Raw genomic sequence first — 27,614 nt, forward strand, 5'->3', positions numbered from 1 at the left:
GCAAAACTAATCGAGTCTTTCAAAGGCTCTGTATATCAGCACCAATGACCAAGATCAGAGGTTCCTTTACTGCTAAAATAAGGCCCAGATAAAAGGGCCATTGGGCATCTGCTGTAGTTTTCTCGGCTTGGCATTGATGCTGTGTATTTCCCATTTCGCCACTTATCAAACCATATTTCACAAACTGCACCATATACTGAATATGATCTGCTGACTTTGTGACCATTGAAGTGCAATGAATTCATTGTTCATGGCGCCAGCATAAGAATATGTGTGCGTTGACTAGTGAAATGGAATTGGAATTAGCTATTAGGTTAGTGTTCCTCAATCTGTGACTCTCCAGCCAAAGGCTGTCAGGGCATGATGGGAGTTGTAGATGCTGCCAATGTTGCCAACATTGCCATAAAATAGTTCGTACATTGTCTGCGGCGTGTGGGCGTGGTTTCTCCCACATGCGTCAATATTGATATAGTAACGGCCCTCCCTCTTAGCCATTCCCCTTTAAGCAAGGTACGAAGAAGTCAGGCAGTGACGAGACAAACCTGGAAGCGAGACCCCAAGGAGAGAGGAAATGTAATACTTTTTCTGCTTCCCAGATAATCCCATTCACAGCAGATAATGCTACTACGATATATGGAAAAACTCACAGCAGTTCTGCAACAATACTCAAGGTGTTCATAATATGGTTAAAAATGGGAGGGCCGGTAATATAACAATATTGGCGCATGTGTGATAATCCACGCCCACATGTCGCAGGCAATGTACGAACAATGTTGTGGCAATGTAGGCAGCATTGTTTATATCATGGCCATAACATGTGGCCATGATCATATGCATCTTTTTATAGTAAGAGTAAATTGGTAGTTAGAAAGATAAAGCTTCACCACAGCTTAGCATTTCCATTGGTTTGGTCTGTCAATGTAGCAGCAAAAACAATTGTGGTGGCCCAGTACATGAGTTGCACCCCTGTACCCTTGCTGCCCTGTCAGGCAGACTCCATTCCGTGACCCCTGGGCCCCCTGTACTTATATTCCCTGTCTAGTGTTAAACACCCATGTTATATATTGTAATGAACATAATTTGCCATATACTTTTAAGTACTGTTGTCATGTGATTGTAACCAAGGAAGGTGTCAGTGACCAGGTGACTACAGGGTGACCTATGGGACCCCTCCAGAGTCTCTCCCATATAAACCCTGGGAGTAGCTAGTTCACTCTCTTTAGTGCTGAGTTGCAGTAAGGTCAAGCCTTGAGATAGTGTCTGGTGTCCTGAGAAGGCCTAAAGTCTACCACGCAGCCACGAGTCCACTACCCCACAGGTGAAACCTGGTAAGCTACAAACGGGGTGAAGTCTGTCCAGTCAGTCTCAGTCAAGATAAATCTGTCTCAAGTCAGCGTGGCCCTGTATCAAATTGTCCAAGTCCACTATAAGTCCCAGCAAGCCCTTTGGTCTCTGAAGTCACTGGTCACCTCTTTGGGCCTAGCCAAGCTGTATAGACTGTTAAACCTGTATGACTCAGTAAAGCTGCCGTTGTTCCGTAACTTGGCGTCGGAGTCATTATTTGCCCCCCGTGCCTAGCCCAGGATCCAGCAGTATACCTTCGGGTGGTGTAGAGGATAAACCACGCACTGGCATCAGGAACACAAGGGGTTAATGCCATCTGCCCTTATCACACCCTCACCACACAATAGCAGTGCCAGATTGTCAAACGATGGACACCAATGCCACCCATTTGACTCTAATATGTTTTGTCATATTTACTTGTCATTTACTTGTCATGGTTTTTACCTTCTTAGCATCTTTTTTTTGGTCTAGTCTTTTTGAGGGAAATTGTGACAGAGGCCCCTAATGGACCCTCCAACCCAGACACGAACAAAGCCTTTATAACTTATTGTCGTGTGCTAGATTTCTATTGATACTCAACAACCAGGTTTGGCTATCTATATCATATAAAATGATTTTGTTACTTAATAACGAAATAATCTTATGTTTTATACCTTGATACAGACAAATATTTAATATGTATAAAAAAAGAAATGGCTTCATCATTACTATCGTGTCATCTTTTACATAACTTATCTTCACTTGTGGTTAATAGTATTCTGCTATCTTATTTGATCTCCCAATCTTATCTTACTCTGCAGAATGTAGTACAAGGTCACAATTTCTAGGTCGTAGGTTTATCCTCAGTCATCACTGGCTCATGTTCTAGAGTCGAATCCAGCAAAGCCACTTCTTGTAAGTATTGTATTTGTTTTACTTTTCTTGGAAATATACTGCTCATTAGAATATAGGACATAAATAATGCAGATTTCCTATAAAATAAAAGACTATGTATTTCCACTAAAGTACAGTTTATTGATCTACTAGCTGAGTACCCGGTGCTGCCCGTTTTTTTCCTACCTAATCCTTGTGGGGGAGGAAAAGCAACAAAGGAGGAGGCTTTTGTGCTCAAATCCTGACACCATATCCCCTCCTCATAGCCCAACCCCAAATCCTTTCTTCATATCCTGCCCTCATATCCTGTATTCAGGTGGGGCTGAGTTGTGATGAAGATATTGTGAACTGAAAATAAAAGGGGTGTAACTTAAAGGGTGGGCATGTCTTTGCAAGATGGGGCATGGAATGTGGTGAGGGTGTGCCCTACCAGCCAGACTGACGCATTCACCAGGAGATGCAGAGCGGAGCTTGTGGAGTAATGTACTGGAAGTTCCGTATACTTGTATGGGAATTGAAACAAAAATCCCATCCGTCACATAATGGGGTAGATTAGGGGTTAATGTAAGTATAATATACAGTACCAGACCAAAAGTTTGGACACACCTTCTCATTCAGAATTTTCTTTATTTTCATGACTATGAAAATTGTAGATTCACATTGAAGGCATCAAAACTATGAATTAACACATGTGGAATTATATACATAACAAAAAAGTGTGAAACAACTGAAAATATGTCATATTCTAGGTTCTTCAAAGTAGCCACCTTTTGATTACTGCTTTGCACACTCTTGGCATTCTCTTGTTGAGATTGAAGAGGTAGTCACCTGAAATGGTTTTCACTTCACCGGTGTGCTGGTGTGGAGGAGGAGGTGTGATGGTGTGGGGGTGCTTTGCTGGTGACACTGTTGGGGATTTATTCAAAATTGAAGGCATACTGAACCAGCATGTCTACCACAGCATCTTGCAGCGGCATGCTATTCCATCTGGTTTGCGTTTAGTTGGACCATCATTTATTTTTCAACAGAACAATGACCCCAAACACGACTTCAGGCTGTGTAAGGGCTATTTGACCAAGAAGGAGAGTGATGGGGTGCTGCGCCAGATGACCTGGCCTCCACAGTCACCGGACCTGAACTCAGGTTTGGGGTGAGCTGGACCGCAGAGTGAAGGCAAAAAGGGCCAGCAAGTGCTAAGCATCTCTGGAAACTCCTTCAAGACTGTTGGAAGACCATTTCAGGTGACTACCTCTTGAAGCTCATCAAGAGAATGCCAAGAGTGTGCAAAGCAGTAATCAAAGCAAAAGGTGGCTAGAACCTAGAATATGACATATTTTCACACTTTTTTTGTTATGTATATAATTCCACATGTGTTAATTCATAGTTTTGATGCCTTCAGTGTGAATCTACAATTTTCATAGTCATGAAAATAAAGAAAACTCTGAATGAGAAGGTGTGTCCAAACTTTTGGTCTGTACTGTATGTCTATTTGACATATAAGTAACATGTGCCAAGTATTATTGAAATATCTCCGTATGAAAGTTATGTGGGAACATACATTTCCCATAGATTTGCATTGGACTTTAAACAAAAACCCCATGGGGTAGTTAAGGGTTAAATTAACTATCCTATATTTTTAGTGGGCATATAAGTAACATCTGACCAAGTATTATCAAAATATCTCCAGCTATTTGGAAATTATGACGTAACATATTTCCCATAGATTTGTATGGAATTTTGAACAAAAACCTTGACCCTCGCAAATAGGGGTGAGTAAGGGTTAAATTACCTATCCTATGTTTTTTTTTTTTTACATATAAGTAACATGTGTACCAAGTTTGGAAGTGATGCTGGAATATACACACATACACACATACATACATACATACATATATAAATACATACACACATAGAGGGAGATTTATCAAAATCTGTCCAGATGAAAAGTTGCTGAGTTGCCCATAGCAACCAATCAGATCGCTTCTTTCATTTTTGAAAAGGCCTCTGAATACTGAAAGAAGCGATCTGATTGGTTGCTATGGGCAACTCAGCAACTTTTTATCTGGACAGATTTTGATAAATCTCCCCCATTGAGTTATATATATATATATATATATATATATATATAGATATAGATATACTTCTGGGTTTTGTGCTCAGCGTAGGATCTGTATGCACCTACAAGTGAATATATGCGGCCGGCTTCCATGTTATGAACAGTAGGCAGACTATAGTAGGCATCTACTAATAAGGCAGCACAACGGGCTGTAGGGAAGCAATGCTACCTTAGGCTATGTTCACTGGTTCCTTGCCATTTCCATTTTACTTTATTATCCGTATTTGTTAAAAACAAAAGAAGGAAACAGATATGAAAGGATGTGCGATAAAGAATAGGTACAGCTATGTTCACACCAGCGCTCCCAGTATATACACCAAATGTATCCATAGCCTATACTAAGGAAGAGTCATTAGCAATGTGTGTAAATATGGCACATTTGTCATCAAATTGGTTGCTATGCAGAATATTTTATGAACAGGGACTAAATACTTAGCTAAATCCTAAATACTTTGTCCTTCCTCTCTTATGCCATCAATTGCTATTTTATTGATATAAACAGATATCGATAAGGATGGGGGGGGGGGTTAGTCAGTTCTGGGACCACCACCTTTGTGCAGACTATGTTGTTTCTCTTAATAATACCTCTAGGGCTGCAACAATGAATCGATATTATTTTTTAAAAAATTCATACTGGAAATCGGCGCCAATTTCCATTATCCATTAATTGGCTGTTAGGGTGCATTGTCTAGTAACAAGGTATAAAGGTATACTTATTATTGTTACTACTCAGTCTGCCCCTAAATGTCACCCTTTGCTTCCCCTTACCCTCCCGTGGCTCTGGGGGCTTTTTTTTAGATGCTGCTGGCCTGCCTCCTGCACTGAGATACCTAGAGAGTGCAGTCTGTAAGCAGGCGCCACCTCCTTGTCCTCGGCGTCTCCGGTCATAAGAAGCCTCTAGTCCTGTGGGAGCCCCCTGTCTGGCCAGAAGCTCTGTTCTCCATCCCCTGTGCACTACCAGATCTTCCTGGTACAGGGAGGACAGCCATTACTAAGGTCTGTAAACTGCTCCTTCTCCTCTGCAGCAAGGCTCATTGGTTAACCCTTCAGGTGCTGTCCCCTCTCTTTTCTCCCCTGTTAACCCTTCACTCTTACCCTCTGTTAACCCTTCAGGTGCTCTCCTCTCTCTTTTCTCCCCTGTTAACCCTTCAGGTGCTCTCCTTTCTCTTTTCTCCCCTGTTAACCCTTCAGTTGATGTCCCTTTGCTCTTACCCTCTGTTAACCCTTCAAGCACTGTCCCCTCTCTTTTCCCCCTGTTAAAGGGGAATTCCGATCAAAAAAATTATTTTTCTCCATATCAACAGCCTTCGGCTGTCTGGGCATGTTAGTTGTAGTTTTGCAACAGCTGGAAGCACGCTGGTTGGAAGACGCTGCTTTAGAGGTATTTAGGGCTGCAGCTAACGATTATTTGTAAAATCGATTAGTTGGCTGATTATTGGTTCGATCAATCGATTAACAAAAACAAAAAAACGGTATTAGGGGAAGGATTAACTGGAGGATGGGAGGAAGTGGGGATTGCTTGGTGAAAAATTAAAGGGGTATTGCGATTAAAAACATTTTTTTATATCAACTGGCTCCAGAAAGTTAAACAGATTTTTAAATTACTTCTATTAAAAAAATCTTAATCCTACCAGTACTTATAAGCTTCTGAGGTTGAGTTGTTATTTTCTGTCTGACAACAGTGCTCTCTGCTGACACCTCTGTTTGTCTCAGGAACTGTCCAGAGTAGGAACAAATCCCCATAGCAAACTTCTCCTGCTCTGGACAGTTCCTGAGACAGAAAGGTGTCAACAGAGAGCACTGTTGTCAGACAGAAAAGAACAACTCAACTTCAGCAGCTTATAAGTACTGGTAGGATTACGATTTTTTTAATAGAAGTAATTTAAAAATCTGTTTAACTTTCTGGAGCCAGTTGATATAAAAAAAAATGTTTTTAATCGCAATACCCCTTTAATTCTTCACCAATTGGTCCCCACTTCCTCCCATCCTCCAGTTAAAGGGGTTATGCAGGGAAAAACTTTTTTTTTTTTTTTTTTTATATATCAACTGGCTCCAGAAAGTTAAACAGATTTGTAAATTACTTCTATTAAAAAATCTTAATCCTTTCAGTACTTATGAGCTTCTGAAGTTAAGGTTGTTCTTTTCTGTCTAAGTGCTCTCTGATGACACGTGTCTCGGGAACCGCCCAGTTTAGAAGAGGTTTGCTATGGGGATTTGCTTCTAAACTGGGCGGTTCCCGAGACACGTGTCATCAGAGAGCACTTAGACAGAAAAGAACAACCTTAACTTCAGAAGCTCATAAGTACTGAAAGGATTATGATTTTTTAATAGAAGTAATTTACAAATCTGTATAACTTTCTGGAGCCAGTTGATATATATAAAAAAGTTTTTTCCTGGAATACCCATTTAATCATTCCCCTAATACCGTTTTTTTGTTTTTGTTAATCGATTGATCGAACCAATAATCAGCCAACTAATCGATTTTACAAATAATCGTTAGCTGCAGCCCTAAATACCTCTAAAGCAGTGTCTTCCAACCAGCGTGCCTCCAGCTGTTGCAAAACTAAAACTCCTAGCATGCCCAGACAGCCGACGGCTGTCTGGGCATGCTGGGAGTTGTAGTTTTGCAACAGCTGGAGGCACACTAGTTGGGAAACAGTTTAGAAAAACCCACATTTGTATCCACTTTCAGGTGTTTCTCTTTTGTGTAACATACAAAGCAAAATATACAATAAAGCAGTCAATATGAAACATTTAAGTAAATACGATTGTACGTACGTATATCTCATCATTCTTAAAACGTTCCTTTAGGTTCTCGAGTAGGGAATCCTCCGAGAGAGAATTAAGAAGAATCATGTCCCCTACCCCAACCATGCCATCCAAGAAGGATGAATTGAAATCCATTTTTTATGTCTGGCTTGGGATCTGAAAAAAAAAATTTGGAATAGTTTATTATTTTATAAACAACCATTCACACAAGTCCATGGTGAAGATTTATCAAAACCTGTCCAGAGGAAAAGTTCTCCAGTTGCCCATAGCAACCAATCAGATTGCTTCTTTCATTTTTCACAGGCCTCTTTAAAAATGAAAGAAGCGAGCTGATTGGTTGCTATGGGCAACTGCACCCCTGTGCACAGGTTTTGATAAATCTCCTCCCATGTGTACTTATCATCACTGCATGTATAGCATGCATGTGCTTCCAAATTGATTCATTGATAAGGTGTTGTTCACACTGCGAGAGCTGATTCAATACTGTGTCATTTGGCCAAGATCTAAATGGGTTTTTAATGTAACAAATTGAAAAGTCCATGAGATGATGTTATCTAAGGCTGCTTTCATACTATAAAATTCATCCGTTTTAAAGATCCGTTTGATGTTCCGTTATGAAAACCCTGACAATTGGGCATTAAACGTCCGTTAGAAAATCCCAATATAGTCTATGGGATTTTTACATTATCCGTTTTAATCCGTTATAGTCCGTTATTAATAACGGACGTTATTTTGTGACGGACCGTATCATGCCCACTGGCGCTTCGTCAGGCCGTGTAGGCACTGACGAAGCGCCAGTGGGCATGATACGGTCCGTTGCCGGCGTCTGAGGCTTCCCTCGTTCCACCTTTCGTCTCCCCGCTATGGAATACCGTGATTGAGTTCCAGCTTCCAGCCTCCATACAGAAGTCACAGTGTGAGTGCTCCGTTACTCTCTTTCTACGTTTGCTATATATATTTTCCTACTGTGGTCTCAGGAGGCGTGGATGGATCTAGTCTTTGATCTCTAGCCCGACCCCATGAAAGCCAGCCCCTACCAACTACATAAATCTCTTCCTGTCACTATACACATATATCTTTATTGGTTAATTTAGGGAGAATGAAGTGTGTTTACAGCATACCGACATGTGCTGAACAATCCTATAGGCAGAGGAGCACACAGGGAATGAAAAGCAGATGCTGCAACGTCACTGATGAGTGCTGTGGGATGGAATTACGCAGGGTGGGAGGACTGTGATGAAGAACTGAGGGTAAGTAATGCATTATGTAGTAATGAGCAACTGTTTAGCCAGGAAGTACAACCCTGCCTTCTTAATAAATCAGTCCAAAACTTAAAGACCACGTCCACTTTCATGAAGACTTTGTCACTATTGACATTCTTTAAAATTGGCGAATATAGGGTATATTGAAAAATGTTAGAGCAAATTTCAGTACGCAGTGAAGTCCAATTTCTTAAGGCAATTTCTTTACACCAAAAAAAAAAAATTAATAAAAAATGTAGGTCATTATCAGAAAAAAAAACAACTGCTATAAAAATATATTAAGAGAATAATCAATGTAGAAGTTATGATCTAAAGCTGATACGCTGATTAATTTTAAGTAAATACAGTGAAACCTCTTAGAGCTGAACCAAATTTTTGCAACAAAACAGTCTTTTATGGGGGTGACCCTCTCAAAGAAAAACTATACAGAGTGCAGGTTGAAGTGTCTAATGGAGTCAGCAAACAAGTACAGCACACAAATAATGATGAAAGAGACAAAAGAAAAAAAAAAAGGTCTTTTCCCATGTGTAAAATTACTCTTTCCCCACCTTGGTACCACCTGTTTTTTTACAGTCTCCAGCATTGCTCATCGTCTTGACACCCAGCCCGTCTCTTTAGCTCATTCCTAGTCCCCAGCATGGCTCCCCTTGTCACTTCTGATCCCATGTATGGCTTCCAATGTCATCACTGATCCCCAGATGACGCCCCTCTCATTCCTAGTCAATAGCATGGCTCACTATCTGAGTCCCAATCCACACGTCCCAGCATAGCTCCCCTCTTATTCCTGGTTCTCAGCATGGCTCCCCATATGATCCCTAGTCCCAGCATGGCTCTCCATCTTGTTTTTGGTCCCCAGCATGGCCCTGCATCTTATTCCTGGTCCCATGCATCGTTTCTCATTGCATTTCCGGTTCACAGCATAGCTCCCCATGCCATTCCTGGTCCCTGGTATAGCTCCCAATCTCATTCTGAGTCCTTAGCATGGCTCCCTACTTTCACCTGGTACCCAGAATTGATTTCTGTCTCCACCCTGGTCCCTAGCATAGCTCCCCATCTCATACTTAGTTGCAAGCAAAGATCCTCTTCCAATTGCAGGATGATGTGGACTGAACCCTCTCTCTGACAGCCCCCATTCTTACATAGAAACAAAAATAAATATCCAATCACACTCTCTGATGCTAGAAAAGCTAGTCCTCTTTCAAAGCACCAATGATGTGGCACAATGCTGGCAGCATCTCTATATTGCTGTTCTTTACAAGCTTCCTTATAGCTCTATTTTAATGATGTGTCACAGCGCAGATCTTCATCTAGATGAGTCAGAGCACAATTAAATGAGTACTGTCAGATCCAAAAACTTTTTATCTGTTATTACTGATGAAAATCAAAGACCTTTAGTAATATGGTTGTTTAAAAAAAAAAAAAAAAAGGATAAATATTTCATAAAGAAAACTGCCCCTGAAAATCTCACCACTAGGGGTCCCCATACCTACTGGGACACTAACCAGTCCTGTGTCCAGGGTACTGGATCAAGATTTCTTTTTTACCATTTGCATAATTTATCATTTGGCCAAGTAAGGATCAGGGCACGCAAAGTGGAGATGAGCTGAAGATGTTGGAAGTTTTTTACTAACCAGTCCTGCAGCAGCATCTGGCTTGTCCATGAGTCAGAGAAGTGGTGGACAAGGCTGCATAAGCAGACACACCAATCACCTCCCACCACAAGGGAGGGACACGCCCCCTTCCCCAGAGAGGAACACTGTGAGCTAATGAAAAGAGGGATTTTTATAATAAATATAGGTGATAGAGGCATAAAAATTACATGGTCAGGATTAGGTACTAAGTAGGGCTGGGTGGTATGACCAAATGTGTGTATCACAGTATTTTTGTAACTTATAGCGGTTCCACGGCATATAACGGTATTTAGCCCACTGTCATGTAAGAAGCCGGCTTCTTAGATGACAGTGGGCTCAGCCTATCACTGGCCAAGGCGGAACATCGCTGCCGCCAGTGATAGGCTGACGGTCGCATAGGGATACCGCATAGAGATACAGCTTACAGTACAGAGTTCCAGCCAGCGCAGGCGGCCCGCAACAAACAGGAGAACGAGGAGGGCAGCGTTTGCGGGTGACATATGTGAGTAGTACCCCGATGGGGACAGACCAGCGCTGGGCTGATGATTAATTTGGGGGGGAGCACAACAGCACTCGCGGGTCACATATGATTAGTTCCCCGATGGGGACAGCGCAGCGCTGGGCTGATAATTCATTCCCGAGGGGCCAAACCGGTATTGCGGTATGGGGAAAAATTCATATCGTGCCGGACAAAAAATTCAGTCTTCGGTATGAACTGGTATACCGCCCAGCCCCAGTACTAAGTAACATATTAATTCTTTTTTTTTTTGTGGAATATGACAGGTTCGCTTTAAGTTCAATGTGTGGTCTTTTTAAAATAGTTTTCTTTGAAATATTTGCTGACAAATGCAGTCTTGGTTCAGGTAAGGGAGTACTCTGCTTATAGAGGGGCAGCTTCCATAGACTGTAAATTGGAGGAAAATCGTTAACAGAAAGAAGTGGTCTAAAAAGCAGGGGGTCAAGGAATGGTCTTCTAGTGAGGTTTCATTGAATCTTTATTGTTGCCCAAGCTTTTTCTTTGTTGTTCCTTTACAGTCTAGGATTTAGGCCTTTATTCCAGCGCTGACAGTAATTTAACAGTAATTTTTTATAACCTACAATTTATAGGCAGCAAATCTGGTTTATGGTTGGACACATAGCAACAAGACATTTTATTATGAGGATCTGAGGTGGACATGCATGGAATTGAACTGACTCTGCACATGTGAACTCTGCTCTGTAATAAAACATCACACGATCATTCCTCCTTAGAGTGCTTTAAAGTCAGCCACGAATGAAACATTGACACCTAATGGATATGATGACACAGGTTTTTCATTTTATAATGCTTTTATCAGCATATTCACATGAAAAGCTTTCTTTAATATCTTACTTCTATGCTGCATAATCAATTGAAGTAATATGTCCAAAGACTACAGTATGTGATGTATCTTCTCTACTAATGTGCATCAAGTCCCATCGGCACATATACGCACATAACTGCTACCACTCAAAACATTAGAGATCACGTCTCATGGCATACTTGGCCCTCTACTTGCCCTTTATTTGAATAGCTTCAAGTACTTTTTCCTCACCATTGCTTTTGCAGGACAATGACTGGCCAGTTTAGCCAGAAGAGTCTTTTCCAGTAAATACATCTGATCACCGGGGATAGAGAAGCTTCATGAGTCAGCCCTTTTAAGGATAGGAACTGATGACTGCGGAAAGTCGCAGTTGATTTGTATTCATACAATATCCCATTTATAACATAAAATGTGAAGATACTGAACAGAGTTACGATACCAGGAAGCTTTGTCATGAGGTCACGAGAGCACCGTAACTGCAGGCTATAGGAATATATGTTCAAGCACTTACAAAACTAATAAATAAATATTAAAATAAACTGTTTTTCAGATTAGAACAAGATCATCTAAACCTGGTAATCTCAGCGGGACTGGGGAGTCATATAAAGTGTATAGGGGGTCTCCCAACTCCCCCTGACAGACAGTGTGTGTGTGTGCGGTGTATGGTCAGACATGTTGGATTTGTAAGTGCCTGATCCTTTTGTCCTAAAAAGAGATAATCTACCACTAGAGGAGTCTGGCAGCAACAGACTCTCACAATTCTCACAATTCCAAACACAAATGCTCATCTGAGTATGAATACGTCGGGGGATCGGAAGAGATAAAACGGCAAACACAATTTTAAACAACATCTAAAAGGTACAGCCAAGCTTTGTGCTTTGTTTATATCAGCAGTGAATGCATTACAAGACTTCCCAAGGGTCTGGAGTTATAGGCGCCAGGATCGTCCCAGGCCAACACTTTCCAGGTGAGGGTCCCCCCCCCCCCCAGTGGAAAGAAGGGACGATCCCAGAAAAAATGCAGAGTGTGTTACAGGAAGGGGAGACGGAGGGACACCACCATTCAGTGTGACACTTGCCCAGATAATCCGGGCCTCTGCATTGACTGCTTCAGGGAGTATCACACTTCCATGGAGCCCTAAATTTTCCCTTTTTATTAGAATTTTCCATAATTTGACCAATGTACCAAGTCCAGAATACATTTTAAAATATAACCCCCATAAATCACTAAATTGCCCCAAAAAACCTTAAAAAAAAAAAAAAACCTGATAAGACCTCTGGGGGTGTTTTGGTGTTTTGTCAAAAATGGGTCATAGGTCACTGAGTCACTATCATCGGGGACTTTTTTATGTTGCCTCAAATGCGCAGCGCTCTCTCTCCACCTGAGCGGGTGCGCATTTGAGGCAACAGGTTAGGGACGGCCACACACATCACATTCCCAGAATGACGATTCAGAGCATAGGGTTTGGGGTGGGCATATTTTTTTTTTTTAGTTTTGGCTATGCTCTGGGTCATCATTCTGGGAACCTATCCTGTTTTATTACGTTTTATAATTTTCTGGTCCACTGTACCCCATATTACGGGCCTCTGTACCCCACCTGTCTACCCCAGTTACGGCCCATTGTCCCACATAGTATTCCCCTATATTAGGGCTCAGTGCTCCCCCCCCCCCCATTAACGCTCCTTGAGGGGGGGTCCCACATCCTGGCTCCATATCAAGCTCAAGGTCCCTGACTGCGCTCCCACTTAAGCAAGACCTGCTGTGCACCCGCCAAGCCTAAATCATCAAAATATAAGGTATGTCCTTACTCCAAAGAAATGTATTTACAAATTGTGGGGTGTCTTTTCTGCTATTAACCCTTGTAAAATGTAAAATTTGGGGGGGAAACACACATTTTAGTGAAAAAAAGTTTTTTTTTACATATGCAAAAGTTGTGAAACCCCTGTGGGGTATTAAGGCTTACTTTACCCCTTGTTACAAGGGGTCTAGTTTCCAAAATGGTATGCCATGTGGGGGGTATTTTGCTGTCCTGGCACCATAGGCGCTTCCTAAATGCGACATGTCCCCTCCATTTCAGCAAAGTTTGCAAATGTAACTCCTTCTCTTCTGAGCATTGAAGTTCGCCCGTAGTGCATTTGACGTCCACTTATGGGGTACCTCCATACTCAGAAGAGACGAGGTTACAAATTTTGGGGGGTCTTTTCTACTATTAACCCTTGCAAAAATGTGAAATTTGTGGGGCAACCCACATTTTAGTGAAAAAATAATAATATTTTTTTATATATGCAAAAGTCGTGAAATCCCTGTGGGGTATTAAGGTTCACTTTACCCCTTGTTACTTTCCCCAAGGGGTCTAGTTTCCAAAATATAATGCCATGTGTTTTTTTTTTGCTGTCCTGGCACCATAGGGGCTTCCTAAATGCGGCATGCCCCCAGAGCAAAATTTGCTTCCAAAAAGCCAAATGTGACTACCCCTCTTCTGAGACCTGTAGTGCGCCAGTAGAGCACTTTTAACCATCATATGGTGTGTTTTCTGAATCAGGAGAAATTGGGCTTCAAATTTGGGGGGTTATTTTCTGCTTTAATCCTTTGTAAAAATTAAAAATTTTTGGGAAACCAAGCATTTTAGGTAAATTTTATTTTTTTAACATAAGCAAAAGTCGTGAAACCCCTGTGGGGTATTAAGGTTCACTTTACCCCTTGTTACGTTCCCCAAGGGGTCTAGTTTCCAAAATATAATGCCATGTGTATTTATTTTTTTTGCTGTCCAGGCACCATAGGGGCTTCCTAAATGCGGCATGCCCCCAGAGCAAAATTTGCTTCCAAAAAGCCAAATGTGACTACTCCTCTTCTGAGACCTGTAGTGCGCCAGTAGAGCACTTTTCACCATCATATGGGGTGTTTTCTGAATCGGGAGAAATTGGGCTTCAAATTTTGGGGGGTATTTTCTGCTATTACCCTTTTTAAAAATGTAAAATTTTTGGGAAAACAAGCATTTTATGTAAAAAAATGTTTTTATTTTTTACATTTGCAAAAGTCATGAAACACCTGTGGGGTATTAAGGCTCACTTAATTCCTTGTTACATTCCCCGAGGGGTCTAGTTTCCAAAATGGTATGCCATGTGTTTTTTTTTTTTTTTTGTTGCTGTTTTGGCACCCTAGGGGCTTCCTAAAGGTGACATGCCCCCCAAAAACCATTTCAGAAAAATGTTCTCTCCAAAGTCCCCTTGTCGCTCCTTCCCTTCTGAGCCCTCTACTGCGCCCGCCGAACAATTTACATAGACATATCAGGTATGTGATTACTTGAGAGAAATTGGGCTACAAATACCAGTAAAAATTTTCTCCTTTTACCCCTTGCAAAAATTAATAAATTGGATCTACAAGAACATGCGAGTGTAAAAAATTAAGATTTTGAATTTTCTCCTTCACTTTGCTGCTATTCCTGTGAAACACCTAAAGGGTTAAAACACTTACTGAATGTCATTTTGAATACTTTGGGGGGTGTAGTTTTTATAATGGGGTCATTTATGGGGTATTTCTAATATGAAGACCCTTCAAATCCACTTCAAAACTGAACTGGTCACTGAAAAATAGTGAGTTAAAAAATTTTGTGAACATTTTTAAAATTGCTGCTGAACTTTGAAGCTCTCTGGTGTCTTCCAAAAGTAAAAACTCATACATTTTATGATGCAAACATAAAGTAGACATATTGTATATGTGATCCAAAAAAAATTTATTTTAAATATCCATTTTCCTTACAAGCAGAGAGCTTCAAAGTTAGAAAAATGCAAAATTTTAATTTTTTTCATCAAATTTTGGGATTTTTCACCAAGAAAGGATGCAAGTTACCACACAATTTTACCACTATGTTAAAGTAGAATATGTCACGAATAAAAAATCTCGGAATCAGAATGATAACTAAAAGCATTCCAGAGTTATTAATGTTTAAAGTGACAGTGGTCAGATGTTCAAAAAACGCTCTGGTCCTAAGGTGTAAAATGGCCTGGTCCTTAAGGGGTTAAAGAGTACCTCTGATGATCTTTTTACATTTTATAATCCTCCCAGTTCACTGCCACCATCATGATAAACCATCCCCAGCCTTTATTTTTATTATTTGTTAGTTTTCAACCCTGATATTGCTCTGTATTTTCTGCTCAGTCTCAGTCAGATTCACAGACTGGAAGGGGGAGTTTCCCAGCAGGCGTGACATCATCTGAAGCTAAGATGAGCTATGATTGGCCAAGGCTGCACCCCCCCCCCCCCCCCCCAGCACTACAGACTGCCTTTCCTGATTTTCTCTGATGCTCGCGGTCATGTACAGGACGTAAATGTACATCCTGGTGCACAAAGTATCTCCACACCATCCGTGGTCGTTAAGTTGTTAAATTACATTAGAATTTTTTTTATTTACCATAAGGAGTGCAATAGCAAAAATTAGTTTTAATGAGAGTGCCCATTTAACCTTTCCAGGTAAGCTTTATCCTGCAATTCATGTACTAGTTTAGTAGCTCCTCTCTGAACTCTCTCCAAAATATCTATATCCTTTTGTACATACAGTCTCCAGTACTGTGCATAATACTCCAAGTGAGGTCTCACCAGTGCTCTGTACAGCAGTATTGACTCTTCCCTCTCTACTGCTAACATCTCTCTCTATACACCCATGAGCACTTCCATCTCTACTGCTAATACCTCTCCCTATACACCCAAGCATTCTGCTAGCATTTCCTGCTGCTCTATTGCATTATAAGCAGTTATGCATTCATGCTTACATAGTGCATGTTTTTCTGCCGATCATAGTCATAAACACCTAAATAAATCGCCATGATTTAATCCTGTTACATCACTAAAAGTCCCTAATTTTATGGGCAATACTGGGCATCTGCACAGAATGGGAGTGCCCATCTTTGGTTATTCCGGGATGTGTTTTCTACTAACACATGAATGAACATTCCATTCTGAATTTCTGGAAAAATAATTGTATCAAGTCAGGCTCATTTACCATATAGCTCCAACAGCTGACATCCGGAGTAGTAACTTCAATACCCTGGAGAGGAAGGATGTGGAATCCAGGATACAAAGCACTGAATGAATTGTCACAGGCATACTACTAGTATGGAACAAATAAAGCCAGGCGGAAACCTTATGAGTTAAGTTGGTAAACATCCTGATATGATGAAAGGCTTAAACACCTCTGCTATATAATAACATTAAACTGTATTTTTACTCAACTTTATTTTAGATGCCATTCTAAAGTTTGTGCTGTATGTCCTTGTCCTCTTGAAGAAGACCTATGTTCAGTTAAAAAAAATTTGAGGATGCTTGTAAGGAAAATGGATATTCCAAATAAATTATATTTTTATTCACAAATACAATATGTCCACTTTATGTTGGCATCATAAAATGGACATATTTTTACTTTTTGAAAAAATTAGAGGGCTTCAAAGTAGAGCAGCAATTTTAAAAAATTTCCTGAAAATTGCATAATCTGAAGGGACAGATGTTACAGAACTACAACTCCCAGCATGCCTGGGCAGTCCAGGCATGCTAAGAGTTGTAGTTTGGCAACATCTCGAGGGCTACCGTTTGGGCACCACTGTAACAGTGGTCTCCAAACTGTGACCCTCCAGATGTTGCAAAACTACAACTCCCAGCATGCCCATGTTGGGCATGCTGAGAGTTGCAGTTCTACCTTCCTAGTGGTTGCCACCTTAAAGATCACTTTACTTTCACTTTCAGCCGTTGAGGGCATCAGGCACTGAAAGCTGCTTTCACTAAAGACAAATGGCAAAATAAACTATATTATAATAGACCCATTCAAGTTGAGCTAAATGTTCCTACATGTTGCCTCATACATGGAGACAATGACATAAATGCTTTTTAGTCCACTTCAAGTAGCTAACAAAGTAATGGTAAGAGACTCAGAGTTTCTGTTACATCTAACCCTGAGGGTACGCATTCTTTCCTGCAATAACCTAGATAGTGAAGTAATATTAAGAACTTTTATAGCTAATACTGTATAGCAAATGGTCCTCAATAGACATCCCAATACATTATAGATCCGCACTAATGTTCTGCAGTCATTTGTTCTGGTAACTATATTGTGACCACAGCACAAAGCGGTTTCACATATTTGCTCTATACTCTACATAATAACGGAAAATGAATTGGAGACATAGGAAAGTCATGGATAATGTGAATGAATGATTGACCATCTAAACTATTAGGTTTGAATATTCCTGTATTACTATTGCTAAAGAATGCTTTCAAATCATTTAGATTCTATTGAGAAAAGCAATGTTCTTATGGCCAGTCGATGAGCGCAAGGACAGTCTATTACAGTATATCACTTTTAACATAGGGGGAGAATTATCGTTGCTTTCGGACATTGCCTTTTTCTAGCTGTAATTTGGCGCAAACTTGTGCACAGTTAGTTTATGGCCAAAGATTGTGCACAATTTCAAAATAGACACTTTCTTTATTACTTTCATTATTGACATTGCAGTGGAAGATATTTTACTACATGCACCTTTTTGGAAAAGGTACAAAAAAAATTCATTCTGCCTTGCCTTAGAAAAGTGTCATCCTACAGCAAGTTCTGAGGGGATTTTTCATTTGTGAAACATTTTCCAAAGTGTATGCACCTTATTGGTAAATTTGGAGCAAGTAACCCAAAAAACACAGAAAAAAAAGGCAGGAGGGATGACTGCACACAGCTGCACAATTATAACTCTCCCCCGTAAAGTTTCATGTAATGGCTTTGCAGAATGACCCGGGGTGTAGTTATTAGTTATACAGAGTGTACAGGTAGCAGTGGAACCTAGGCTCTGGGGAAAGGGGTGTATATTAGAGTTGAGAGAACTTTTGAAAAGTTCGATTCGCCAGACTCGACGAACTTTCAGATATCACGAGTTCGGTTCGGCTTGGTTTGACTCGAACCAGCAATGAAATAAGCCACTAAACACGTTCATAACGCTGCCTAGCTCAGTTATGGCAACATGCGGTAACCCATGGTAACTATTACAGCCCATTTTTAAGCCTCCTCCTCAGTATCGCCTTGTGTAAGGTCCTCATCTCCTCTCTCTTCCATAGAGTTTATCTCCAAATCCTCCTCCTCAGGCCCCACTACCTCCTCATCCAACATCTGTACTGCTGCCATCAAGACATGTAGTCTCCTCCGTCCCTCCTTCTTCCATCATCGCCGTCAGCGTCTACTCCAAAAGGAATATCAGAGGCATTACATCGCCAATGCCACTGTTTTCCTTGATGACATATCAGTACTGTACTAGTACTGCCACGAACATTCTTACTGGCAAAGAACATGGTGGGGGTCTTGTGCTCTCTACCCTGTCCACCAACTCGTTTTCCAGACATGTTTTTTTTTTTTTTTGTTACTTTTATCCTTTTTGGGTGAATTTTTTACTAACCTACTTGTCAAATCAAAGATTCAAACGCTTTAAACGCTTTTTGCATGGCAGGGATGATGACACAACAAGTACTGAAGGTGGTTGCGGAACAATATTAAATGCACCAGAACTGTATAACACTACAGACTAGATACATGTAACTTTAACAGCACAATGCGTACTGAACGTGTTTGCGGAAATCTATTATATTCACTACTGTGTTAACAGGTCATATAGGTATAAAGGGGCCACTAGAATACACTTTGTGGGTGGGCGGCACAGATCAATACACCTCACTGGCTACTGTAGCTGGTTCAGAACACTATTCAATTCAGGTATATGCAGGTATGAGCCTTGAAAAAGGTGGCAAAAGATGAGCCCTTCAGAGGCTGTGATTAAGATGTCCCGTTATATGCTGTTTTGGTGTATAGGAGCCCCTATTTCTTATATGGGGATTTAATTGTGTACACACACAAGGTTTCTCTTTCTAATCTTTATCTCTCTCTCTCTCTCTTTCTAATCACTAACTGTCCCTATTTCTTCTCTCTTTGTAATCTGTATGTTAGTCTCTATCTTTCTAACCACTAACTGTCCCTATGTTTGGCTTTCTCCCTCTCTTTCCCTGTCTCCTATGTGCAGAAGTTCCAGCGCTCTGAACGCTGTGGGTGACGTCACTGCCCTTTTTCTGTGTCCCTTGCTGTGTCCTATTGGCCTTTGTGCTGATTGACACAGTAAGCAGAAAATCCCATGATAGACCTGGATTATCATGTGATCTGCCCACCCTGCTTCTTCAATCAGTCAAAAAACCATGCTTTCAGGTGACGTCAGTCCGCAGATATTCCGGCTTTAAATACATGAGCAGGTACGTACATAACAAACAACCGAGATAATGAATTTTCTGATGTGGAGTAGAATATTAATCATGAGGAGTCTATTAGTGAACCATTTATGGGTGGCAGGTAATCCAAATTCTGTCCCCCCCCCCCCCCCCCCCCATCTCGATAGGGAGCGCTATTGATCTTTTTTATCAAGCAGTTCTTCAAGAAACAAAAGCTCTAGTTTACCTGCAGGCACATCCCAATATCTCAGTTTCAGAGAGAAAAGCTCTCACCTGGTTAACAAACCATCCTGAGATTAAGGTATTGAAAGCCAATAAGGGAGGAGTGGTGGTGATTTGGTATCGGAGAGATCACGATGCCAAAGTCTCCAACCAACAGAACAAATTACGCTCCCTTTTGAGAACCTACACAAATCGAGGTGTCAGATCAGAATCCACAGCTTTTAAACTTTTCACTGATCATCCACAATACCCATACTGGTACATATTACCCAAGGTTCATAAGTCAGCCCTATAGTGGCAGGGACTGGCTCAGTGACTGCTTCTCTAGTTGTTTAGACTGGTTGCTTTGCCCTCTTTTTTGAAGGACTGGGGATCTCATTAATATTCTAAACGATTTTTATTGGCAAAAGGGTTTTCAATTGGCATCCATAGACGTGGAGCGCCTCTATACCCACATCCCTCATGATGCGGGTATAGAGGCGATCCGTAATTGTCTGTGAAGTGCGGAAAAATCTCATGACTTTATTGATTTTGTGAGTGATAGTCTCAGATTTATTTTGGAAAATAATGCATTTAAATTCAATGACCAATGGTACAGACAAAAACAAGGCACTGCGATGGGCACGCCCATCTCTTGCACTTATGCAAAGATTACATTGTTTCTACCAGTAATATTTATGCCCCATTCATCAAATTATTTTTAAGATTCATTGATGACATCTTTATAGTTTGGGAGGGTTCTGAAAAAGATTTTTAAAATTTTGTTTCCTATTTAAATTCCCAAAATAAAACTAACATGACCTTCATATACCAATTTGGAGGAGACAGATTAGAATTCTTGGATGTAGAAATTATAGTTTCTAGTAATTAATTAATCACAGCAGGATTAAGAAAAAACATATCTAAAAAATGCCCTTCTCCACTTTAACAGTTCCCATCTGCATCATGTCAAAACCAGTATTCCCTACAGCCAGTTCATTAGGTTAAAAAGAATAAATAATAATCATGACTGGTTTCACAAACAGGCTAATGATTTGAAACAGCGGTTTTTAGAACGGGGTTACCCGAAGAAGAAAAAAAATGAAGCCTTCAGTAGAAGTGAGAGTGTGAAAAGAGCTCAACTCTTGAACCATAAAAACAAGAAGAAGAAGCATGAGAAAAAATGTATTTTCTCTTTCCAGAATTCCTCTGTGGCCACAATAGTGAGAAACGCAATATGGAAATTCTGGTATATGTTGGAAAAAGACCCAGATGTGAGAGATATAGCTCTACGTAAACCAGTTATTATGTTTAGAAGAAATGGTACTGTAGGTAGCCAAATAAAAAAAACTAGAGAAGAAAAGGCTAGAAGAGAAAAAAAGAACACTCCACAAAAATTGGTTACAATCAAATACACCCATAAATGTAATAATTGTTCTTTCTGTGCTCATAATTTAGCAATGAAACATTTTAAATTGGGCTGTATCTCTATTTCAGTGAATGAATTGATTACTGTTTGGTTTGCCCTTGTGGATTTTTTTTACAAAGTTAAGACAAAGAGGACACGGTTTGAACGAATCAGAGAACATATCAGGTCTATCAAAATCGTGACAGGAGCCACTAAATTTATTATGTATAAAGAGTAGGAGAGGCTCTGGGACCCGACCTACTCAAATAACACCTATACCCATGGTGTAAAAAATGCAATAAATAAAAAATGGAAATTGAGGCTCAGGGTCAATGAATATTGGATGATGATATGTTTATTATAATAAAATATATGTGATAGTTAAAGTGTGTGCCGAACCTCACAGGGCCCTTGTGGGTCGGCAAATACACAATAAAAATTCATAATAGATATACAAATATAATACGGCAATTGTAACTAATATCAACAGGTAATTAGTAAAATTCATAAAATTGTAAAAAAATTTATAAAAAATATAAGAGTGTCCACAGTATCCGATAAAACTGCCAAAATTATCCACAGTGTCCGGTTAAATCAGTCAAAATTATCCACAGTGTCTGATAAGCCAGCCGAAAAGAAATAGAGATATTCTTGAGAAATTGATCTAATAGTTCAGATGGTGGGTACCATGAAAATAAAGTGCATATTAATCTCTTAGTAGTTTTGTTCAAATGAATCCCCTTGTATGTGAATCGTTTGTAATCCGATGTATAAGTTCTGGCTCTTTGTGCAAAGAGCCCGCTGCTAGAGACTGGGCAGTTTCAACGATATGCAGCGATGTCTGAAGTGAACTTAATGGAGAAGATACAATGTTGCTAGACAAGTGATACTATGTATGCATACAATTTTGTAAAGGGTTGAGTTCTCTTGACCTGCTGCTAGAGATTTTGCAGTCACAAAATATGCAGTGGGTTTTGGTGGGCAAATAAACAGAGGACTGCAGCGCTTCAAAAGTACAGCATAGCTGTATACATAGTACCTGATGTGGCGCTGGTGGTCCCGGCTTGGTACAGATGATGGTCAGCTGTTAGAGACACGGCTTGTCTCAAAAGATACAGCAAATTGTAGAGGATCCGATTCTTGCAACGGCTCTGAAAATTAGCCCGGTATGGCATATCCTCGTGGCTGGAGCGTTGCGCATAGGTTTGATGCGCCGAAAATTGAAGGGTTCTGCCTTTGGGATATTGGCTGTATGGAGTGGCACTTAGAAGGGAAAGCTGGATGCATTTCAAGTCCTTCATAGGACTTTTCCTCAGCAGCTAAAAGTTTATCGGATACTGTGGACACTCTTTTATTGTACATTTTTTAAAATTTTATGATTTTTACTAATTACCTGTTGATATTAGTTACAGTTGCCGTATTATATTTGTATATCTATTGTGAATTTTTATTGTGTATTTGCCGACCCACAAGGGCCCTGTGAGGTTCGGCACACACTTTAACTATCATACATATTTTATTATAATAAACATATCATCATCCAATATTCATTGACCCTGAGCCTCAATTTCCATTTTTTATTTTTCACTAAATTTATTAAACATATAGTGGATGCCCATAGCAGCGATATTAAAGTTATTAGGTTTGCCGGTATAGAAACGGTGCTGTCGATGAAAGATGGAGGAGATCGGCACCTCAAATTGATGCAAAGAGAAGCATGGTGGATTATACACACTGATGTGACAGGTCCATAAGGACTCAATGAACGGAATGAGCTTAATGTCTTTCTCTAACTGTCCACATAATACTTGCAGCCCCTCATTTTTACACTAGGTGTTTTGTTTTTAATATGTGTGTTTTTGTGTTCGGAAAACAGCTACGAAGGTGTTTGATCACCTACAGAAAATAACTGGAAAAATATTGATACACACTGACCCATTTGGTCAAGTAAGTGTTTTCACAAGCAATGAGAGTACTATTTTTTCTGTGAAAACCAAGATTTGTTGAAGTCTGTTTAAAAGTGCATTTTTTCGTAACGGATATGGAGCATTACAAGAAAAAATAGCTATACACCTTTCCATGGGTTGTGCCTGTATTGCAGCTTAGTCATATGCATTTAAAATGAGGATGCTTTACTGCACTAGATACAACACATAGACAGAAGGAAAGTTGTTTCTGGTAAAGAAAAAAGTAATGCCTTCCTTTAAATCCTGGACAACCCCTTTAAGAAAGAAGCTAGAGAAAAAGCCTGAGAGTCCTTTGACATGGACATGTACTGGCTCTATAGCAAAAGTGATCTGCATTTTTATTTTTTTACACTAGCTGAGTACCCGGCGTTGCCCGTTTTTTCCTTCCTAATCCTTGTTGGGGAGGAAAATCAACAAAGGAGGAAGCTTTTGACTTCAAATCCCATCCACATATATTGTTGTCATATCCCAACCCCATATCCCGTCCTCATACCCCGACCTCCTATCCAGTCCTCCTATCCCGACCTCCTATCCCGACCTCCTATCTCGACCTCCTATCTCGACCTCCTATTTCGACCTCCTATCTCGACCCCCTATCCTGTCCTCCTATCTCAACCCCCTATCTCGTCCTCCTATCTCCACCTCTTATCCCGTCCTCCTATCTCAACCTCCTATCCCGACCTCCTATCTCTCCCTCCTATCTCGACCTCCTAACTCGACCTCCTATCCCGACCCTCCCGTCCTCCTATCTCCACCTCCTATCTCGACCTCCCATCCTGTCCTCATATCCCAACCCGTAATATGTGTACCAGGTATTGAAATATCTCCAGCCGTACAGAAGTTATGTGGGAACATACATTTCCCATTGATTTGCATGGGACTTTAAACAAAAACTCTGACCCTCACAAATGGGGGTAGTTAAGGGTTAAATTAACTATCCTATATTTTAAGTGGACATATAAGTAACATGTGACCAAGTATTATCGAAATATCTCCAACCGTTTGGAAGTTGTGCAGTAACATATATTTCCCATTGACTTGTATGGGACTTTAAACATAAACCCCGCCCCTGGCAAATGGGGGTGAGTAAGGGTTAAATCACCTATCCTATGTTTGTTGTTGACATATAAGTAACATGTGTGCCAAGTTTCATGTTAATATTTTTAGCCGTGTGAAAGTTTTTATGGAATATACAAACACACACACACACACGTTGAGTTTTATATATATAGATTATTTGTATGAATGATCGTTTATGATATAGTTCAAACCATGTTACATTATTGTCGGCAGCACATACGTAAACATGTCAAAAAGTTCTGATCAGTCAGGGTCTTCATCCTGAGATCCCACTGATCAGTATATATAGCTGGGTGAAGCACGTAGCTGTGCACTTCAGTCCCCAGGTCAGTGCTCAGTCTGTCCAATTGCAGAAGATAGGCTCCATTATAAGCCACGTGTTTTATTCAGCTATAGCTACAGGTCAGTGGGAGTCTGTGTTGGGACCCCAACCAATCAATTTTTTTTTTATGGCAGAAAAGCTTTAAAGGGTACCTCTCATCAAAAAAACTTTTGATATATTATAGATTAATGTATGCAGAATAACTTTACAATTGCATGTTATTAAAAAATATGCTTCTTTCTATTTCATTTTCCACTTTGAAGACATTACCACTAGGGGTCTCCCTACCAGTCCTGGCAGCAAGCATTTCAGACTCATGCCGGAGTCCTAAACACTACGAGCTGCCAGTCTGCTTTGTTCACAAAGGAGAACACTCAGAGCTGCCAGCCTGCTTTGTTCACAGCCTGTTTGGCTGTGAACAAAGCAGGCTGGCAGCTCTGAGTGTTTAGGACTCCAGCATGAGTCAGAAATGTTTGCTGACAGGACTGATCGGGAAAAATACAATAGAAAGAAGCATATTTTTCATCAACATGCTATTGGAAAGTTATTCAACATTCATTAATCTAAAATATATCAAAAGTTTATTTGATGAGAGGTAGCCTTTAAGCTTTCTCAGAAGATACTTAACCCAGCCATATTTTATTTTTAATATCTGTAAAAAAAAGAACAACTTGCAAACAAAAAACAAGAACTGATTTGCTCTTGGCCTTTAAGACATCTCCTTGTATAGAAACAATGAAATATTTATTATCCCCATTGTTCCTTCCCTTAAGCTTTTAACTCCCATTACGTATATGTATCATTAGATAATCTCAGAAATGTGATCTGTCGAATCTCTGTAAAGATGCTAGGCTAGACTACAGACCACAAGCACAATGCTGATGTAAAGGGTTGTCTGCTATTCTGCTTGTATGATTCATGGGCACTCAGACCATGTGCGTTCCGAGACACATGTACGTTTAAGAGTATACAGACCCTCGAGACCATGTAGCTACGATAGGGCCCCTGAAGATACGGGGTGTATTTGTTTGCTTTTTGAGCTTGTACAGGCATGTAGTCTTCATAGCTGCCGCAACGTTAGCAATTTGGGATAGCGCACTAGGATCCCTTGTAACATGCTTTTAGGAGTATAATGGTGTCAGGACGCCCCTGAAACACGTCTAATTTTAAATTTTTTACAAATAACACAATGGATTACAAAAAAAATATGTAAAGACGTATGTGTAAAAAGGCCAATCTTCCCCAAGAACAAGACTGTTGTAGATCCACTAGTTAGTTGATCTACTATTGTGGGATATACAGTGGTCCATCAACATACGATGGTAATCCGTTCCAAATGGACCATCGTTTGTTGAAACCATCGTATGTTGAGGGATCTGTGCAATGTAAAGTATAGGACAGTGGTCTACAACCTGCGGACCTCCAGATGTTGCACAACTACAACACCCAGCATGCCCGGACAGCCAACGGCTGTCCGGGCATGCTGGGAGTTGTAGTTTTGCAACATCTGGAGGTCCGCAGGTTGAAGACCACTGGTATTAAAGGTTGTACTCACGTGTCCCCGCCGCTCCAGACCGTCACCGCTGCCCTGGATGTCACCGTCCATCGCTGTCGCTGCATCCCCGGGATGTCCCGATGCTCCGGCAAGGCCTCTGCTTCCCTGGCATCCTCGCTCTCCGTCGCCGCCATCACGTCGCTACGAACGCCGCTCCTATTGGATGACGGGACGGCGTGCGCAACGACGTGATGAAGATGATGGAGAGCGCCGACGATGCAGGGATCCTGAAGAGGACACGCCGGAGCCCCGAGGACAGGTAAGTGATCGTCAGCGGACCACACGGGGCACCGTAAACTGCTATCCGGTGGCAGCTGAAGCAGTCTGCGCTGCCGGATAGCAGTTTATGCGATGGCCCCGACATACAAAAGCATCGTATGTTGATGCTGCCTTCAACATGCGATGGCCTCTGAGAAGCTATGGTATGTTGAAATGATCGTATGTCGGGGCCATCGTAGGTCGGGGGGGTCACTGTACAGTGGATCCCCTAAATATCTCCTATAAATTCAGTGCAGTTTCACAATATTCAAAATAACACTTACAGGTTAAGAGTAGGGTCACACATGCCATATTTTGCTGTGTATTTGCTGATGTGTATTTTTCTACTGATTTAAAGGGGTACTTCGGTGAAATTGTTTGTTTGTTTTTTTGTTTGTTTTTTGTGTTTTTTTTTTATTCAACTGGTGCCAGAAAGTTAATCTGATTTGTAAATAATTTCTATTTAAAAATCTTAACCTTTCCAGTACTTATCAGCAGCTGTATGCTCCACAGGAAGTTCTTTTCTTTTTAACCCCTTAAGGATCACGTTTTTCTGTTTTTGCACTTTCATTTTTTCCTCATCACATTCTAAAAATCAGAACGCTTTCAATTTTGCACCTACAGACTCATATGAGGGCTTATTTTTTGCGCCACCAATTATACTTTGCAATGATATCAATCATTTCACCATAAAATTTATGGCAAACTGAGAAAAAAACATTTTTGTGGGGCAAAATTGGAAAAAAAAAACGCCATTTTGTAACTTGTGCGATTCACCCCAATGGATCACCAGGGAGCAGTTAAAGGTACCTTTAGACGCCGCTGTCAGCTTTAGTGGCGATCTAAAGGGTTAATAGCCGACTGATATTCGGCTATTAATGCCGGCCCTCAGCTACAAGAATCAGCTGGGGGCCGGCCGGTATGGCTCGGGCTCGAGTCGGGAGCCCGCGCCATACCTGCTTAATGGCACATGGACGTGTATACACGTCCATGGTCGTTAAGGGGTAAAATTTATTTTCTGTTTGATCACAGTGCTCTTTGCTGACACCTCTGTCCATGTCCCCATAGCAAATCTCTTCTGCTCTGGACAGTTCTTGACATGGACAGGAGGTGTCAGCAGAGAGCACTGTGGTCAGACAGAAAAGAAATTTAAAAAGAAAAGAACTTCCTGTGGAACATACAGCAGCTGATAAGTGCTGGAAGGATTAAGATTTTTAAATAGAAGTAATTTACAAATCTGTTTA

At 40.7% G+C, this 27,614-nt stretch overlaps 1 protein-coding gene and 1 long non-coding RNA gene across 5 annotated transcripts in view; one reads left to right on the top strand and one right to left on the bottom strand.

The window, feature by feature from the left end:
- The window catches only part of MYO1A (myosin IA), a 106,660-nt gene that overhangs the window by 67,899 nt on the left and 11,147 nt on the right, over positions 1-27,614 (bottom strand). For 2 of the 4 annotated variants that reach the window (XM_056562509.1, XM_056562508.1), the window contains exon 2: positions 7,112-7,258. In XM_056562509.1, the coding sequence (XP_056418484.1) occupies positions 7,112-7,237 (126 nt within the window). In that variant the 5' untranslated portion in view covers positions 7,238-7,258. Of the gene's footprint in view, positions 1-4,122; positions 4,190-7,111; positions 7,325-27,614 lie in introns of those variants that run through there. The other 2 variants (XM_056562510.1, XM_056562511.1) reach the window with 2 other exon arrangements.
- LOC130358762 (uncharacterized) lies at positions 7,871-11,836 on the top strand. Its single transcript, XR_008889642.1, has 3 exons — positions 7,871-8,018; positions 8,197-8,352; positions 11,584-11,836. It is a non-coding gene; the product is annotated as an uncharacterized LOC130358762 (long non-coding RNA).

This window comes from Hyla sarda, chromosome 2 (assembly GCF_029499605.1).
Source record: "Hyla sarda isolate aHylSar1 chromosome 2, aHylSar1.hap1, whole genome shotgun sequence".
In the NCBI taxonomy this organism is placed as follows: Eukaryota; Metazoa; Chordata; class Amphibia; order Anura; family Hylidae; genus Hyla; species Hyla sarda.